The following is a 17340-nucleotide window of genomic DNA, read 5'->3' on the forward strand; positions in this document are numbered from 1 at the left end:
TACAAAGACTGACAGCTTTACAACTCCCCACAACTCTGAGTCAATAGCATTCCTTCACAAAAATCAGTAACAAAATGAGAAGCTGTGAATACCACAAACTTTAAAAGCTTACTTGCTAAGAGAACTGTCTCCAGCTCTCCAGTTATTTTCAAGGGCAACACTGATTAGGAACTTAATTCAACAGATGCTGTGTACTCACTTTAAAGAACTCTTCCATAAGCATCTGGTCTGGATGCATTTCCTTCCATGGAAGCCTTCTGAACTCAGTATGGAAAGTATAGAGAATAAATTCTGGCATTTTTGGGGCTGTGCAACATTCACAGTAACGCATTATATGTAACCAGAGGGGCCCATGGTGGCTTGGCAACAGTTTATCTAGATTCAAAGAAAATAGTTGAATTAGCAACAGAAAAAATTCAAGGAAAGCTTGATTACAGAAGGAAGTCCAGTTTTGAAGATGAAAAACCATAACTGCAAGTCACACTAAAATGTATTTGTCAAAGGAAAAAAAAGCACATTAAGATTTTAGATTTTTTTTCTGCCAACTCAGCAAGTGGGGAAGCTTATGATTTCATGCCCTTCCTTGGTCTTTTGAAAAGCTAGTGCACAATAATCTGAAGTTGTAAAATATTCCTTCCATGTAGAAGTTTGTTGCTTTTATGCTGGGTTGTTTTCATGTTTTGTTTTGGGTTTTTTTTTTAAAGATATTTATCTCTAATTTTATAAAACACACAATAATATGTTATTTTAAATTATTTATTCTTACAAGATAAGTTTGAATCTAGTTCATCCCTAAAAGTTGTTAAGAAGTATTGTGAAATTAATTTTTTCCATTCCTCTGTCTAACTACACATTAGGCACAATAAGCAATTCTAAATAGGAGCTCAAAATGATCAGTCCTAGAGATTAAATTACCCCTGAGACTGGCTGTTGAGACACATGTATTGGTCATCATGACATGATTCTGAATATGTTGTATGGGAACAACATACAGACCTGCAATGAAGTCAGGCACTTCTCATGACAGCCCATTTTGTTTTGCTTTCCTTCCCATTAACTTTGTTATCCAACAGATATGCATTTATCAATCACGTTATCTACCCTTGCCAAGGGAAAAAGCTGTCTGTTAAGGATGAAATAAAGAAATGCTCCTGGCATCACTGCAGTGATCATCTTGGCTAACAGTTCACCACAAAGAAAAATCCCCTCATGTACCACATCTCAAAAGTCTTTTCCGGTCTGATAGAACAGAAAGTAGCACTAATTAAAGTAGCATGGACTTCACCCACCTTTAAAGCTCTCATGCAAAAGCTTGATGCAATCCGTAAACAGACAGACCACAGTGGATGCTACGGGAGCGTCACTCTCTAACCAAGGGTAGCAGTGTTGGTTACTTCAAAGAAGTAGAAACGAAGCAAAATAAATTTCAGTGTGAAGTTACCAGATCATAAATACGTAAGTGATTTAAATATTCTAAAGCATAGTAAATCGATACAGCACAGGTATCAGTAGCTCCCTCAAAACTCAACTCTTTGGGACTGTCCTCTTCTTCCCTAGAACAGGTACATCCTTCAATGCCACACTGAAGATCCACAAAACCAGTGAGTAAGCAGAAATTACTTGTTTGGTATTTTGTAACTGAATCAAAGACTAAAATGCAAGAATTTCTGAATTACAGCACACACCACCCGTAGTCAGCCTTCCAAGTAAGTGCTGAAGGTGGACTCACAACTCCAAAAGCTTTGATTTTGGAAGAAAATAAAATTTAAATGTGTATTACAAGTAACTGTCTTGTCAGTAACAAGGTACCCAAGACAGTAGATCACCACAGGACTGATTTAGCCTGAACTTTCTTTACACACCACTGGCATTGGGGGTTGGACTTGCTTGGCTAAAAACAAGTTTTGTTTTAAACTAAGGCATTACAGATACTATGGAAGCTAAAAAAAAAAGTAAAATTCAAGTTTCAGTGCTCTCAGAAGTGAATGTAATCCATGTTTTTCTCATAACCAAGCTGTGGTCAGAAACAGGTACTTCTTGTTTCTTAAATAATCATACAAGACAAGCCTTGGAAAACTTAAGTCACAAATTAGCTGCATAATTATTAAGGATATGACTCAAGTAACAGCTATTTAAATTGAAGGTCGCAATAGAGTCATGAATTAAGATAAAAAACAGGTAACAATGAAAGCCATTCTTCTACAGCTAAAGCCCTTAGTTTAGCAAAAAATAAAATGCAATATATACCTTATATTTTCCTTATCCAAGACCAGTATCCATGGCTTAAAGAGTCCAGCAATGACTGAATATAAGGACTGCAATTCTAGAAGCAAACAAAACAACTAAGTTGCTTTTTTTCCTTCTAATCAGCAACAGTGAATATATTACACTTTTCTAAATTTGAATACAATGTCCTTTGCTTATTCCAACATTTAGACAGTTCTTCCTGGTTAAATAAAAACTTTAAATACAATATGCTTATTAGTAACTCTGGTTAACAATATGCTTCTTTTAACAACAATCATAAGCATTTGACATTGCTTAGTTGTTTTATTAATATCACTTTAACACATCTGAGATTGTGACGGTAATGATGATTCACACTTTAAACATGCATATTCTAAAATAAAGGGTGTTTTGGTGATTTTCTCCAAATCAAAATCACACCATGATGAAATTCAGTAGTATCTCATTCCCAAACCTCTGCTCAGTGCAAAAGCTGCTCTTTTTCTTTGAAAAAAGTATGATCTCTTCATAAAATATTTTTAAAGCAAGCTCAAATATAAACACATGGCCATGAAGTAGCATCAACATTTCCTATCTGTATTTCAACATTCTCATCATCACACAAAAGCAGTGTAATAAGATTTAACTGTATATTTCAATGGTCTTTAACAGAGGAAATTAGAGAAACTTAGTTCCTGTTCTTAAATAATTTGCTTTTAAGATACATTACCTGATAGAATTCTGTTGCTGCCAACAGGCTCTTGGGCTAAATTGGCAACTTCGGTGTCAATAAGTCGTTTAATAAGATACTCCAGAAATTTATTCACTTCAGACACATAAGGACTCCATTTTGAAAACAGGCCATAAGTCCTGAAGTCCACTGACGACAGTCGGAGTTTGAAGAAAGACGTGGAAAGCCATTCTATGGTCTCTCTAACCTGTAAAAAGCAGGAAGCTATTAATCAGTTCAGAAAGACCATGCAGCAGTGCTATTTGTCACTGGTGGGAATCAGCTGTAAAACACTACAAATCAACTGAAGAGGCACACACCTGTTCTGCAGAGAGAAGAATTTTTGCAGCATCTGGCAATACAGGACTTTCAGCAGAATCACTCTTCTTGAAGCTTCCCTGTTCAGTCACCACTGAACTACATCCCAAAGCTTTAAGTGATGCCTTCCAACAGTCAGGGCTTAGAAGCTGCTCTGATGAGCCTTAGAAGAAAGAGAAAGGAATGCATTTGTGAAAATCAGGAGAAGGATATTAGTCCCTTTCTCGTTATAAGTCAGAGAAGGTTGAAACTAGAGCTCCCTGCTACATAAAAAAAAAAAAGGCAAGGCATGAGTTTGAAAGCCCCAAGTTTAAGGGCAAGAGATATCTCTAATTCCCAAACATAAGTAATTTAACATTCCCTTTTGGCATCTACATGCTCTTTTAGAGAGTCTCCCAGGCACTCAGTGCATACTTGGCTACAGACACATATTAAGAGACATTTGCTGCCTCAGCACATATGGCTTGACAGAAACAAAGTACTTTGCTTGCATTTCAGAGGCACATCAGATTATAGGTAGCATCAAGTGTCAACCAGGACATTTTCAAATTTCAGAATCAGTCCCAGGTCTCCATAATCCCAGTTCTCTGACACTGAAGGGTGCTCAAGAACAAGGACGCTGCATTAGAGACTGTTGCATAATTATAATTAAGTGTTTCCATTAATAGAAACCTATCCTCCTCCTGTAATACGAGCTGAAAAACTGTTATCACCAACATGCATACTTTGATCTGCAGAAGAGTGTTTCTAGTAGAGTTAAAATATCTCTAATAAAAACATATCACATAGCATGCACATAGAAGTGCATACAGAAACTTAGTTTAAACCATTCTCTATTGTTGCTATTTAACTCTACTGTGTGCAGTTCATATTTTTATGAGTTCTGTATGAAAGGCTTAGTGTGCATCGACACAGATACTCACTTTGCACGAACAATCTTAGGAAATCACCATAGTGATCAGGGAACTGATACTGGAGGAGGTTAGTCCAATGCTTGCAGAAGATATTAAATGGCATCAAAATAACTTCTTCAGGTTCAAGGCCACATGCATTGAGAGCCAAGTGAATAGACTCCAGAAGTTTGGTACGATCAGATAGAGGTGGCTTAGCAACACTTAACCACTGCGTAAGGTCAAACTAGAACAGAGGACAGGAAGCATTTGTAAGTAGAAGCTTTAAAAGCCACACCTTTAGAAGGGAGAAATTGTCAGGGGAAAAAGAAATCCTGAAGTTTTAAGAAAAAAATGAATGAATTTGTATCTCATTATCCCTAACTCAAAACCAAAGCAACGCTCACTAAAGGTTATTATTTAGCATACTGCAGAAGTCCCTGAGCTTATGAAACAACCATGGGAGGGGTTTTCAGATTCATAAAGATGTGCATGGATTTCCATGCTTCCGTACCACTGCCAAAAAAACGCTTACAAGCATTAGACTGGGCTAATCCCCATAGTCCATAAATTTTCAGGTGAAGTTGCAAAGTTTTTGTAGCCTCTCAGCCACATGTTCAGACCTAGGTCAGCAGGGACAATGCCTATCACTGCCATTAAGTACAGCTCAGAGTTATGCCCAGAACAGGTTCTACAGCTGTTGAACCCTGTCTCTGAGAGGATCAGAGTGATATTGAAGCCTGAGTATAACTGTAATTTCTTCACTGACAATACAAGAAGGCAGTATTGTGCAGCCCTGAAACAAGAGATGTGCAAATTATTTGCTCTTACCTTTAAGACAGGCTTTAAGATAGGCAGGAAGGACATGGGTGCCAAACAAATGGAAGATTCAAACTGTTCCAAATTACTGCTTTTATTTTTAAGATACCTGTGATTCACTGGCTATTTTGATGAATTATCTCTGCAGAGATACCAGGCAGAAGAAGCCATGAAGACCCTGCTTTAATTTTAAGAGTAAGTGCACACTGAAGGGTAAGCCCTAGGAAGCACATACTAATACTATCTGGGCCAGGAAAGGACAGTTTAAGCTTCCTATTTACTTTTGCTTCCAGCCCCTCTTGAGCTTAAACACATCACATACCATCCAGGATGAGCAACACAGATCTACAGAACCTGTCACTGTTATTTAAAGTACCAGATTTGCACTAGCTTAAAGTCATGGTATTTAGGGAAGAACACCCACAAACGAGACACAGTATTTAGCAGTATTTTACCTTTGTCAGCAGCATAAAGACAACATCACTGTTATCCTCACTCAGAAAGGCCACGACTCTTTCGTACAAAGTCACAAATTCATTGGGAGAGGCACTAGGAGTGAAGTAAGGAGAAAGGAGAGTACAGAGCCTTCGATTACGCAGGATTGTCTGGAGGAGGCGACTGCACTCTGACTTGGTCCCACTGATGAACACCTGAGGAAATTTGGAATGATGAGGAAAAAGGCCCAATGCATACTTATTGTAGAACACAACCCTTAGAGCTTTTTGTTAAGTCAAGCACAATTTTGGTCCTTTTTTAAAAAGGGAAGTTTTCTGAAAATTGACAGACTGCATCAACTAGATACTGCTGTTCCGCAAGATATAATGTAAAATTAACCTGTTTCCTAGCACACTTAAGAACAGCACTTGTGACCTCACACATTGTGTAAAAATACTTAGAAATACAATTTTTCTAATGGGATAGCAGAAGAAAACTATTCCAGATTTCAGCAGCCCTGCCTGATATTACAAAAAATTTGAAGAGAACTATGGCTACGAAGAGCTTTTCAGCACTTCAGCTGTCAGAAGCGCTTAGGGACAGCTGCACATGGAAATAAATCGAATCTAAGAGATGAGAATAAATACCTGGACCCAAATCAGAAGCTAATGCTTTTTTTCTCAGAGCTCCCATGTAACATTACCACCACCACCATGCACTTATGTTCTCTACCAGCAATCTTCTGGCTAACTCTCTACACAAATGATACTGCAAGGCTGTAGAAGAAATGTGTCTAAATACAGAGGTTAGCAAGACATACATCAGCTAGAAAGTCACCAGTAACAGCAAAATATATGACAAAACACTCTTCTACACACTGCAAGTATCCAAACTTTAGTTACCTGGCCAAAAATCCAGATTACTTCAGCATTTAATGAATATGGTGAGCATATATTAGCACTAAGCAGACATCTCAGAGCAACAGTTTTTCTTCTGCTTATATGCAAGCTTGAACTCTTCTAAAGACCATGTATATTATACAATTAATTGAAAGGAAAACAGGCCAGACACTTAGAAGTTAATTTTCAGGCTTCTGAACATTTTAGACCCCCAATAGCAGCAGGCAATTGGAATAAGCATTAGGTATCCAAAAATCAGGATAAACTCACTTGGCCTAAAATTTCAATGCAGGATGTGAAGAACTGCCTTGTGGGAGGATTGCGTTGAGTTTCATCACACACATATTCCACTAATGTAAAAAACAAACTAATTCCAACTTTCTTAATTGTAGGCACAGGCTGTACCTTGTAGATATTTATTAAGGCCCTGAAAAAAAATCAGATTAAATTTACATATGGAAAATAATCTGTGACAATAAATAATTGTTTCTTGCCAACATATAGCCTTGAGAAGGGTTATTTCTAGCTTACAAGATAAACAAGCATGGGTTCACAGATTCACAGCATGGCTGAGGTTGGGAAGGACCTGTGGAAGACATATGGAGCAAGCCCCCTGCTTAAGCAGGACCACCTAGAGCCAGGTGCCCAGGACTATGTCCAGATGGCTTTTGAGTATCTCCAAGGATGGAAACTCCACAACCTCTGAGCAGACTGTGTCACCCCTCACAGTAAAAAAAAATAAAAATTGTTTTCTGATGTTCAGAGAGAACTCCTGTGTCTCAGTTTGTGCCCTCTACCTCCTGTCCATGGGCATCCTTGAAAAGAGCATGGCTCCATCTCCTCTGTACCCTCTCTTCACATATTTTATACATTGATAAGAATCCCCTGAGCCTTCTCATGGCTGAACAGTCCCAGTCTTAGCTCGAGTAATTTTGCTGCCTGAAACAGGTACCTCCAAGCCTTATAAAGTCTCCATAAACGGAGTCAGAAAGTGATCATCAAAAGATGTTTCACAGCATAGTTGTACAGGTTTTCTCCCTCAAATCATGTGTTTGTCATGTTCTCAGGCCTTCTCAACTACATTTGTCCTGCAAGAAAATTTACCTCTTTATTTTGTAACAGGTTCAGCAATAGAAGCACTAAAACGGAATGACATTTTTCTTGTCTACTGCCTGGTAAAAATTTTATTGAGCTCAAACCCCCATCTTCACCAAGTCTGAATTAAAACATCTGAAGAACATGCAATTCCACAGATGTCAATCCCAAGAACTAGCTCATCCACAGAATTTTTCGGATTAATCATCAAGAATGAACATGTAGAAATGGTAACCAAATATTTTTACCTGTACAGAGCGTACACTCTGTAGGAAGCCAGCTACACTAAAAGAAACCCAGCAGAAATCTAGATTAAGAATGGTGTTGCAAAACTGGACCTCTGGGAAGAATTCTAAAGTCTTCAAGAGGAAGAAGGCCTTGAAGTAATCCATTTATTTACCCCCACAATAGAAGTGGTATTATATTGTCCTCTTCCACCGCACAGTTTTGTTTCACATACTGAAAAACTACTTCAAACCATAACTCTTTATCAAAGAGCTACATCCTGCACCATAACAAGGAAAAGCCTACAGAGAGAGATATTAAAAACCTATGGTTTAGCCCATGGCTGAGACAGCTGCAGTACAAGTTTGCCACTTCCTAAAATTTAACATATCATCCCTGTCATCACTCAAAGTGCTTTCGCAGGTTTAGAAAGACTATTCTAACACATTGTACAATAAATAGAAGTAGAAGACAATACTGTGTGTCCTGTGGAGGCTGAATGACCTTCTGATAATAGTTATTCCTTTAGAGGTCTGTGTCAAACATACAGGTCTCAGGATTCCAGCTTTGTTGTTGACCCAAGCTGATAAGCACTATACAAAACACACACACACACACACACACACACACACACAGGTTCTACATTTTAACTCTAACATACAGAAAAAGAAATAAAAAACACCACTACCTAAAAGTGTCTGAACAACCTACGTTATAAAGTTTTCCACATGTACTGCTGCTTCCACAACACCCAGAGAAGGTGGCTTCATAGCTTCTGCCTGCAGTTGTCTCATTTCTGTATGCAAAGCACAAAGCTGCTGGCCCACGACTTCATTTTTATGTTTCCCTTCAAACTAAATGACAAAAAAGACAGACATTCATTTCAGAATAATATTTTTTGCTAAAACTCTTCAATGTTGCACCTATTTGTAAAAAAGAAGCAGAGCTCAGTAAGAGAACTCTGAATATGATGGTATTCCACCCCCCAGGAGCTTTGATCAGAGTTAGTTGTACATTGTGCCCAAGAACACATCCTTGGTTATATTCCTATGTAATTATCACACATTAATATAATTCATGTCTTATGTAAGACTTTTAATCCACAGGGACTGAAACTTAAAGGAGATCAAGAAATTCATATACCAAGCAATGTGATTATTTCTATAAACTTTTTCATGCTTCTGTTCCTATCAGTGAGCATATTCCCACATTCACACATTGGGAAGCAGTTCACAATGAATACTATGAGCAAAACCAACTTTATGTAACAACTTATTCTTCAGCTGTTGATCTGCATCTCCTTTTGAGCATTATGTTTTAGGTATATCAGGTAACGATTATGTGCATATAGATTTATTTCAATTGCCACCATTCATGCAACCATTCAGCCGTTTCACTTTCATTATTCATGTCTAACAGCCCCAAAACAGAAGTGATGACAGGTCTCTAACCTGGATAGTTATAAGAGCTGCTCCTTGACAGCTTTTATTTGAAGTTCCTCGGCACTCCACATGGAGGGTGATCTGCTCTTCCCGATTGACATACAGCTTAGGTATCATGTCCAATATTTCACTATTAAGAGCAACATGCTCAGATTCCCAGAGAGCTGCAGTTCTGAAAAGCATTTATTAATAATGTTACTAAAATCTTTACTGAAAACCAACGTTAAGCATTTATAAGCAAGAGATGAGACTTTAAATTTAGTGTGCTGTACAAAGAACTGTGACGCTTTCCTAGAAAACATAAAAGGTTATTAAATGAAATTGAGTAAAACTTCAAAGTAATAGCACTTCTAAGTAATAAAGAAATAGGTTCATAAGAACAAAACTATTCAAGTCTGCATGAGTTCTTTTTAATTATTCTATACAACAATGTAGAAGGAAATTAAATAGATCAACTTCTGTAGGAAATGCCATTTTCCACCAGACAAAAGAAGCTGGACTGTGGGATGATTCAGTCAAAAAAAACACCACCACCTAAAATTGCTGCTGGAACTGGGCTTATCAAGTTTTGGATTGGTTTGTAATAATGCTATTAAATTACTACATTGGGTGAGAATAGCTACAGATTCAACAGCTATGTTTAAAAATAATTCAGCTGGATGCTCTTAGAAATATGAAAAACAGAAAGCCTTTTTCACTCACAAAGCTAATAGTCCCAGAAATCAGATTTCTCTCTTGGGGGGTTCAGTACTTCATACTGCAGCTACTACATTAGTGTAAAATGGTTAACTAGCTTACTGTCAACAAATCCAGGTTAAAGGGAGTCTTTACTTTAGGAAGTATGCCAAATGAGAAAATAAATTGTAGGAAGGTAGATATCTAATGACAGATCACATCAGCTGACAAGACTTCTGTAGTCTTATCTTAAAGGAGTGGAACAACAACATGATAGTCAAGAGGAAAAAAAACAACAAAACATAGGACCAGAGGCAGAAGTCAAGTACTGGCAGTTCAGTGCCAAAACCACAAATGAGGCTGCTGTAAAGGGCACCTGAAGACACTGCTATACACGCTAGTGAGGCTGAAGGAAAACAGCTATGTCTTACTTGGCATGTCGCTGCAAGATGTTAAGGTCCGTGCGCATGAGCTGAATTGCTTCTTTCTGACTTACTAGACTGGCAGAGGAAATAACTGGCACAGGAGCTTTCATCAACTGGAGGGGAAGAGGTTTCTTAGGAATATCAAACTTCTTTAAATTATTCATTATCCTCTCTTTGGCTAGAAAAGAAAGCAGAAGCAAGTTTTGTCAAGAAGAAAAGGTTACGAGAAACTGAACAAAAACTTGTTTTTACATGAAACATTTTTAACAGCAGACATATTTATCAGAAATCTCCCCTTAACAAAACAAACAAACAAAAAAAAAAATCACTTGACTGATCTTCCTGGTTTTGTTATCAAAGTTTCACACAGCTATTTTCATGACCAGCTCCATCACAAACGTTAGGATCCAAGAGCCCATGGCTTTCCTTGTTTCCCCTAGCCACTACCTGCCACTTCTCCAATTTTCCTCTTATTACCCTCATCTGTCAGAGGGTCCCTGACCCAGTCTAAGCCAAATTCATCTTTCTTCCCCTACAATTCATCCTCATCTCAATCCTGTCAGCTCCAACTCCTTCCAAAAACATAGCCTCTCTCCTCCTGCTGATTCCCATTCAGTTCCTTTGCCCAAACAGTGTCAATTAACCTATGAAACTATTACAGTTTCCTTTTATTCCCTCTCTTCACATTTTTAGTCAGCACCCCAGCAAAAATCCAATCTCACCATATCCTTAACACACTTACCATGACTATTATCCCCTTCTGTGCTAGAACAACCCTTTCACCATGCCAAAATTCCAAAGCCATTAGGAACAACAACAACAATAAAAACCCACATACCACAAACACCAAAAAACCCACAAACTAAAAAGACTATCCTTCCATTTTCAGTTATAGTGGTTTTTGCCTTTGCTTGCAGCAGTCTCTCTAAACTTTAGGAAAATTCAGCCTGTCCATGCTCTGTGCAGAGGAATCTTTGGGGAGCTCACTCATGAAGCTCTGAGCACATTATGACCTGCTGTCCCGTGATGTGGCAAACTAAGCCAAAAACATCGATGTTAGCCTCTCACATGAGCATCTTAGTGAAAACAGCATTAAAACCTCATGCAAAATACTGTACCCAAAGAAAACAAACTGTATTAACATCTTTATTCACAGACATCATTATGTTCCTAAAGAAACCAGAACTTCAGCATGCTAATAGTTCCTTCTGGCTCAGTTTCATTAACAATATTCTTATCTCTTACCTGCTAAAGGGTTGGTGAAATCTGTTTGCCCTGCAGAAACACAGGTTGCATGTGATTCCAACTGACCCTGCATCCAAAGGTTTACAGCTTCCTGAAACTCATGACGTACAAGTTCAACATTGACATACTCAATCCACAAATCCTAAAGCACAGAAGAAATAACTTATCACTCCCATTCTGGTCAGTACCACATACTGTGCAAGCATCCCAGTAGTTGGGGAACTACAGTAAGTACATAAAACTAGATCCTGAAGTTTTAAGTCATGGAAAGATTATTACTGGGAAAAAAAACATCCATAGTGAAGAGAAAAGCTGCAGAATTATCATATACATGATAAGCCACCAAAAAGCATTCATGACACTTAAGAGAAGAAACCTGACAAGCACACATGGTATATTTTCTAATAAATGAGAAAGCATAAAGATTATTAAAACTCTGTTCCTAAAAATGGAACACAAAGGAAACTGAGATAGTCTAAAACATCATGGCACTATTAGCTGTCATCAGGCTAAAGCAGGTTGTATTTCCAGTCGTCACAATATACTGGAGGAATAAAAACAAAGCAGGCATGAGGAAATGCCCTTCCAAAATCTCCCCTCTCACAGGTTTTTTAATTATACTAACTCTTTAGGCATAATGGAGAGAATAACATACCCTCCCCACTCACTAACTTGTATTTGAACCTGACATATTACAGACTACCAACATGATTTTGGCATCCAGTCTTTTGTCATTTAAAGTTCTCTAGAATTACCTTAGAACATAAAAAGAATTACAGAACAGTACAGAATAAGGACTCTTCTCACTAAGATATGAGAGATATCTACTCATGAGTCCTTGCTCAAATATAAAGGTAGGCAGTCTGGGCACAGGATTTTTAGGAAAAGACTTCAAGCTGTGAAGGTATCCCACATGCTGTACACATAAAGGCCAGTGACACCAAGTCTCTCACTAGTTTAGAGGACCCACTCTAACAACTGAATTTTGGATCCAAGGTTGCCAGTGTCATTAGCACTTCACCTGTTCATTCTGCATGACTTGAACAAGTCTGTGTGGATCATATTGCTTCGGTAAACAAGGAACATATACGTCTCCTCTCTGGAAACTCTCTTCTTCCAACCACAAAACAAAAACATTACAAAGCCTAAGAAAAGCAAAAGAAGGAAAAAAATATATCAATGTGAACTTTATGCTTAGCATGTATTACAAAGCAGTCTCATTCTGGGGTTTAGACTTAAGGCAACAAATAATGCTACAAGGGACAGAGCTCAAAATGCAGATGTTCCAGGTGATTTGTGACTAGTTGACTGTCAAAGACCAGCAGTGGAAAGAATCTATTTAAAAAATATGAACAGTAATATATAAAGAAAAGGAAAACATTTATACAAATTAACATGATCCACAACTGGACTAGTCTTATGTCAGAGAATCTCATCCACAACCCCTTTCAAAAGGCCAAAGGGAAAAACAGAGTACATTTGAGCAAGTTTGGCTTCTCACCCCATGACTTTTCCAGTTCGCCCGCTCCAAAAGATCACACTCTAGTTACATCTTTTAACTTCTTTTCAGACTCATCATGGCTAGTTTGTTCTCATTTTTTTCTCTGCTAACACTGTACTTTAACATAAATATACCTTTTTCTTCAACTCACATTATTCTACTGCATGGTACACTCTATAATCATAACATCCAAGCTTTCCTGACAAGCAAGAACTCAAATGCCATTAAATCTTCATACTGCGGCATAAAAAAATTCACTAGCAATCTCCAAGTCAGTGTCACTAGTGAAAAAATGGAAGTAGTTTAATTCCAAGTCAGCCCTCATGAACAATACTAATATGTTCCCTCCTTTCTAGGTGGTCATTAAACTTCCTGAGCATAAGATTTACTTGGCTGTAGAGCACTCTGTTTTTATGTTGGAGTGGGGAACTCCTTTGACGTGAAAGACTGAAAAATATTAATCAAGTTACACCCAGTGAGCATCACCAAGGAGGATTTATGATCTCCCTTGGTTTTTTGTACCTAATGATTGCTGAGGGGAGGGAATCTTTCAGAAGAAGCTCAGACCCCATATACCAAACCCCTCTGAACTAGAGGCGCTTTCCAAATAATCCTTTCAACTAGTTTCTGGGAATATTCAGATACTGTAATACTGCAAACATTTCTTCAGGTAGACTTCTCAGACCAAAAGTCTCCGTGTAACAGAACCACGAACTTCTGTATAGCATAGCAGCAGTTTCAGTGTGCAGGAGATACGTAGTTCTTAGATGCTACCATCCCTTAGAAAGTGAGTGTTCATCAGCTGAGTCACAGTGAGTAACCATGCCCTTCTCAGCCTACTCCAAAACGACAGTCTTGTGCTAAGGTTTTTCTGTGCCACTTTACAGCTGGCACAGAGCACGCTTGTCACAGCTCAACTTTAGCACGCTAACCAGGTAAACTGCACTGAATTATGTGTTGGAAGTCCCCAGTCTTAATTCCCTGATGAAGTAATCTTACTCAAGACAAATTTAGGCCCTGGTCTGAGACAAACAGATGTCTACACCCAAAGTAGAATTTTACATTTATAGCTAGTGAATTACGTATCAGTAGCAGCTATGTCTAAACAACAAATATTTTATCATCATGGGGATACTGTTAATTAAAAAGCAAAGCTCTCTCCTAAGGGGAGCAACAACTCTATCAACAACGTTTTACTTTTAGTGATAAAATCAGTCCCCTCAACACAAGTTGTGTCAGAGAAACAGATTTGACCAATGATGCACAGAACAAGCACCTGCAGTACATCTAGGCCAGTCAAGGGTCACACGTCTCCCACAGCTATGACTGTGGTCTAGTAGTTGCTCAGGTAGTTGCACTGAGTAAGACTGAACTGGGCAGGCTTTTTTTACCTGACAAGTTCCTTATGCAGTTCTGGTGAAGTGAGGTAATGTGCTGAGCAGCTCGCCTTCTCTGATGATCTCTCACTGCCCTCTGCAGGACTGTCCACTCTCAGTGCTTTACTGGCAGCATGGTGGAAGTCTGCTACCTTTATTAAGCGCTGCTTCATCTCATTTATTAAGTTAACATGAGCTGCACTCTGGAAAAAACGTCTTCCAATACAGCCATCTACAGGTAATCTAAAAATGAAGAAAAAAGCACAACAAAGTCTTGTTGCAAGTGTCAAATCAGCATCTCTGCAAATAATTCAGCTCTTTAGAGAAGCTGCTGGTACACAATGCTTTCAGGTTCAGTCTTGGTGTGAAGCACTTAATCTCATTTGCAGTGCAAACTTGTTAGTGCTTGCCAGACCATAAGGCTAGAGCCCTTATGGTCAAACTCACCCATACTGTGGTCCTGGTTGGTGAAGATAAAGGATGAAGAATTTCTGCCAGATTAGTGGCATGAGAGGGTGATCAGCAGGAGTAGCAAGGGCCTGGTGAGCCCAGCGGTAAATCATGAGCCTCTGAAGGGAAGGTACGATGGGCAACTTCAGATGGGTCTGTGCTCTCTGCAAAAAGAGCATTTTCAGACAAGTACTCTGCTGCAGTTTCCTGTAACAGGCTGTCACAGCTTAACCCAGCAGAATAACACAGCATGAAAACTCAGCCATTATGGAGGAGAAAACTTTGGAAACGTTCACACATCTGTTACAGGTCTTAGAGGAAGAGCTGCCCAGCTCACAGTTATGTTGGACAGGTGTTAGAGAGCAGTGCTACACCTCTGATGCTCAACAAAAATTAGCATGACTGCTCTGGGATGCAACGCCAACATACGGCCCATTGGTGTTACAGTTAATTAATTCCACAGAGGTAGATGTTCCTAGGTTAGACTTTTGTAAGAGCAGTGATGTGAGAGAACAAAGCAGGAACAGTGAAGCACACAGCACATTCCAACCAATAAAATAAGTCTAAGCCATGTGAGGACGCAGAATCCTGCAGCATGCTACTTTTGGCTTTCTCCAGACTACATTCCAAACAGCCCTGACAAAAATCTAAGATAAAACTAACATGAAGAAAAAAAAAAAATTAAGAAAAATAAAATTTCTCTTTGCAAAAGCAGAGCAAAGGCAAAGTAAAGTATGAGCAGTGTCACACTTATTAGCAACACGGAATGCTACTCCACGGACCCACTAAATCATTAATAAGTCATATGTCAAGCTTGCACAGACTGTGCCTGAAGCAGGGGAATGGGAGGATTTTCTGAGTTCCCAGGTCTCAGCACAGATCCTGGCACTACCTCATTCCTCACACTAGACCTTAAGAATCCTCAGCACCCTTTTCCACACCCAGCCCACATACTGTCTCACTTCTCCAGCTAAACTGAAGCATGCAAGCCAAGAGACAAATGTTCTCCAGACTAGTCTCCAAGGATGCAAGACACGTCTGGACACAGCCCAAGCAAACTTATTGTCATAAAGCTTCTAGACTACCTTCTCCATTAAAACACACCGAGACAAGTTGAAGTGAAGGACAGCCTAAAAGTTACACTTCAAGACTGGACAGTGTTGGTTTCTGCTTGCTTCATTCCAGAATTTTTAACTGAATTTAAGCAAAGAACCTGGAAAATGCTGCAACCTAACAGGCTTAAAGCACACCTGACTATGGGCCTTGTTAAGGGAGAGACCAAAACAGTCATGAAAATAATGGAAAATGATTCAAATACAAAGTAAATCCCAGACTTTGGCAAAATTCAGATCATTTAAGAAATGCTCTTTGATATATAGACACATTTTCCCACTTGTGAAATAAAAAAAATCTGCTCTCCTCATCTCAGTGGTATAGAATAAATCCACTGAAGGTCATGAGGCATCCAAGTGACTCAAAGTCATGCAAGAGTACTAACTAGTGACTGAAGTTTTTTGTAAATAACAGTATATTAAAAACCAGATATTTGCATATAGCAGTTTTTAAATGTTCAACTCAAAATGTCAAAGAAAAGTTCCCTGATGTGTAATTTTCTCCTGGAAAGCCAGACAAAGCATTAGTTATGCTTTTATCCTAGGAAAAAAAAATATACAATAAAAACTAAACAATACAAGAGAAGGCTTTTCCCCAGTTGAGCAGTTCTCTCACCTTCAAAGCTTGATCAGGAGTTAAATCATTAGTAATTAACTCCCATTCCACAACTCTGCGAAGCTGTGAATCTTCTTCAAACATTGACTCCATATTTAACACCGTCCATGAAAACCAGACCTGTACAACACAGTGATAACAGAAACACTCATAATAAAAAGGCAGGAGTAGGATCAGGAAGCTTGCTGTTTTCTTAGGAAGAATATGTCTTTATTCGATTTTCATTACAAAGTTGCAAAAGCAGTATCATATCTTGACAAGAAAACTGAAAACCAGTTTCCTCCTTATCTACTTTCAAACTTCTCTTTTGTGTTTTGTACAGTCTTGGGAAAGAAGGAGGAAATCTGAGACAACTGACAGAATTATCCAGAAAGTTTGGGAGAAAACAACCTACTCAAACACAGTAAAAAAAGATCTCCTCTCTCCCCCCTGCGCTGCACCTCTTCACTTAGCATAACACAGGTTTTTTTCCTTTTTGCTCTAACGAGGAACTTCCTTAAGCAGAGAAAAAAAAACAGTATTCAAAATATTTATCAGATAAAGACTAATAGAAAAGTCAGGCTTTGCGTATTTTTCCCCTCATTAAATAAACCAAGAACAATTGAAGATTAAAAGAAACTAATAAATCCTATTATATGAATTCTTGGACACAGATCAGACAAACTCCCTCTGTGCAAAATGTCCATGTTCCCTTCAGTGTAATAAACCCACAACATTCTCTTTGGCTAAATTAGGATTTTATCACAAGAAAAAGTCACAAACACTGGGATAGGAAAAAAGAGGAAACGAAAGAAAATCTGCAAAAGCAGAAAAAATAAACCCTAGACACCTGCATATATCCCAGGGTTGTTCATACAGCAC

The 17340-nt window shown here is 38.5% G+C and overlaps 1 protein-coding gene across 1 annotated transcript in view; it reads right to left on the minus strand.

Moving 5' to 3' along the window:
- Window positions 1-17340, minus strand: part of EPG5 (ectopic P-granules autophagy protein 5 homolog) — a 56948-nt gene that overhangs the window by 13215 nt on the left and 26393 nt on the right. Inside the window, exons 21-36 of the mRNA XM_026865852.1 lie at window positions 16480-16599; window positions 14749-14915; window positions 14317-14544; window positions 12446-12569; window positions 11425-11566; window positions 10186-10357; window positions 9089-9251; window positions 8349-8491; window positions 6588-6744; window positions 5439-5633; window positions 4198-4411; window positions 3277-3437; window positions 2957-3164; window positions 2248-2323; window positions 1290-1393; window positions 200-375 (exon numbers count right to left, since the gene is read on the minus strand). Coding sequence (XP_026721653.1) covers window positions 200-375; window positions 1290-1393; window positions 2248-2323; window positions 2957-3164; window positions 3277-3437; window positions 4198-4411; window positions 5439-5633; window positions 6588-6744; window positions 8349-8491; window positions 9089-9251; window positions 10186-10357; window positions 11425-11566; window positions 12446-12569; window positions 14317-14544; window positions 14749-14915; window positions 16480-16599 — 2550 coding nt within the window. The remainder of the gene's footprint in view (window positions 1-199; window positions 376-1289; window positions 1394-2247; window positions 2324-2956; window positions 3165-3276; window positions 3438-4197; window positions 4412-5438; window positions 5634-6587; window positions 6745-8348; window positions 8492-9088; window positions 9252-10185; window positions 10358-11424; window positions 11567-12445; window positions 12570-14316; window positions 14545-14748; window positions 14916-16479; window positions 16600-17340) is intronic.

The sequence above is a fragment of the Athene cunicularia genome (genome assembly GCF_003259725.1).
Source record: "Athene cunicularia isolate RWA chromosome Z unlocalized genomic scaffold, athCun1 chrZ_part1, whole genome shotgun sequence".
Taxonomy (NCBI): Eukaryota; Metazoa; Chordata; class Aves; order Strigiformes; family Strigidae; genus Athene; species Athene cunicularia.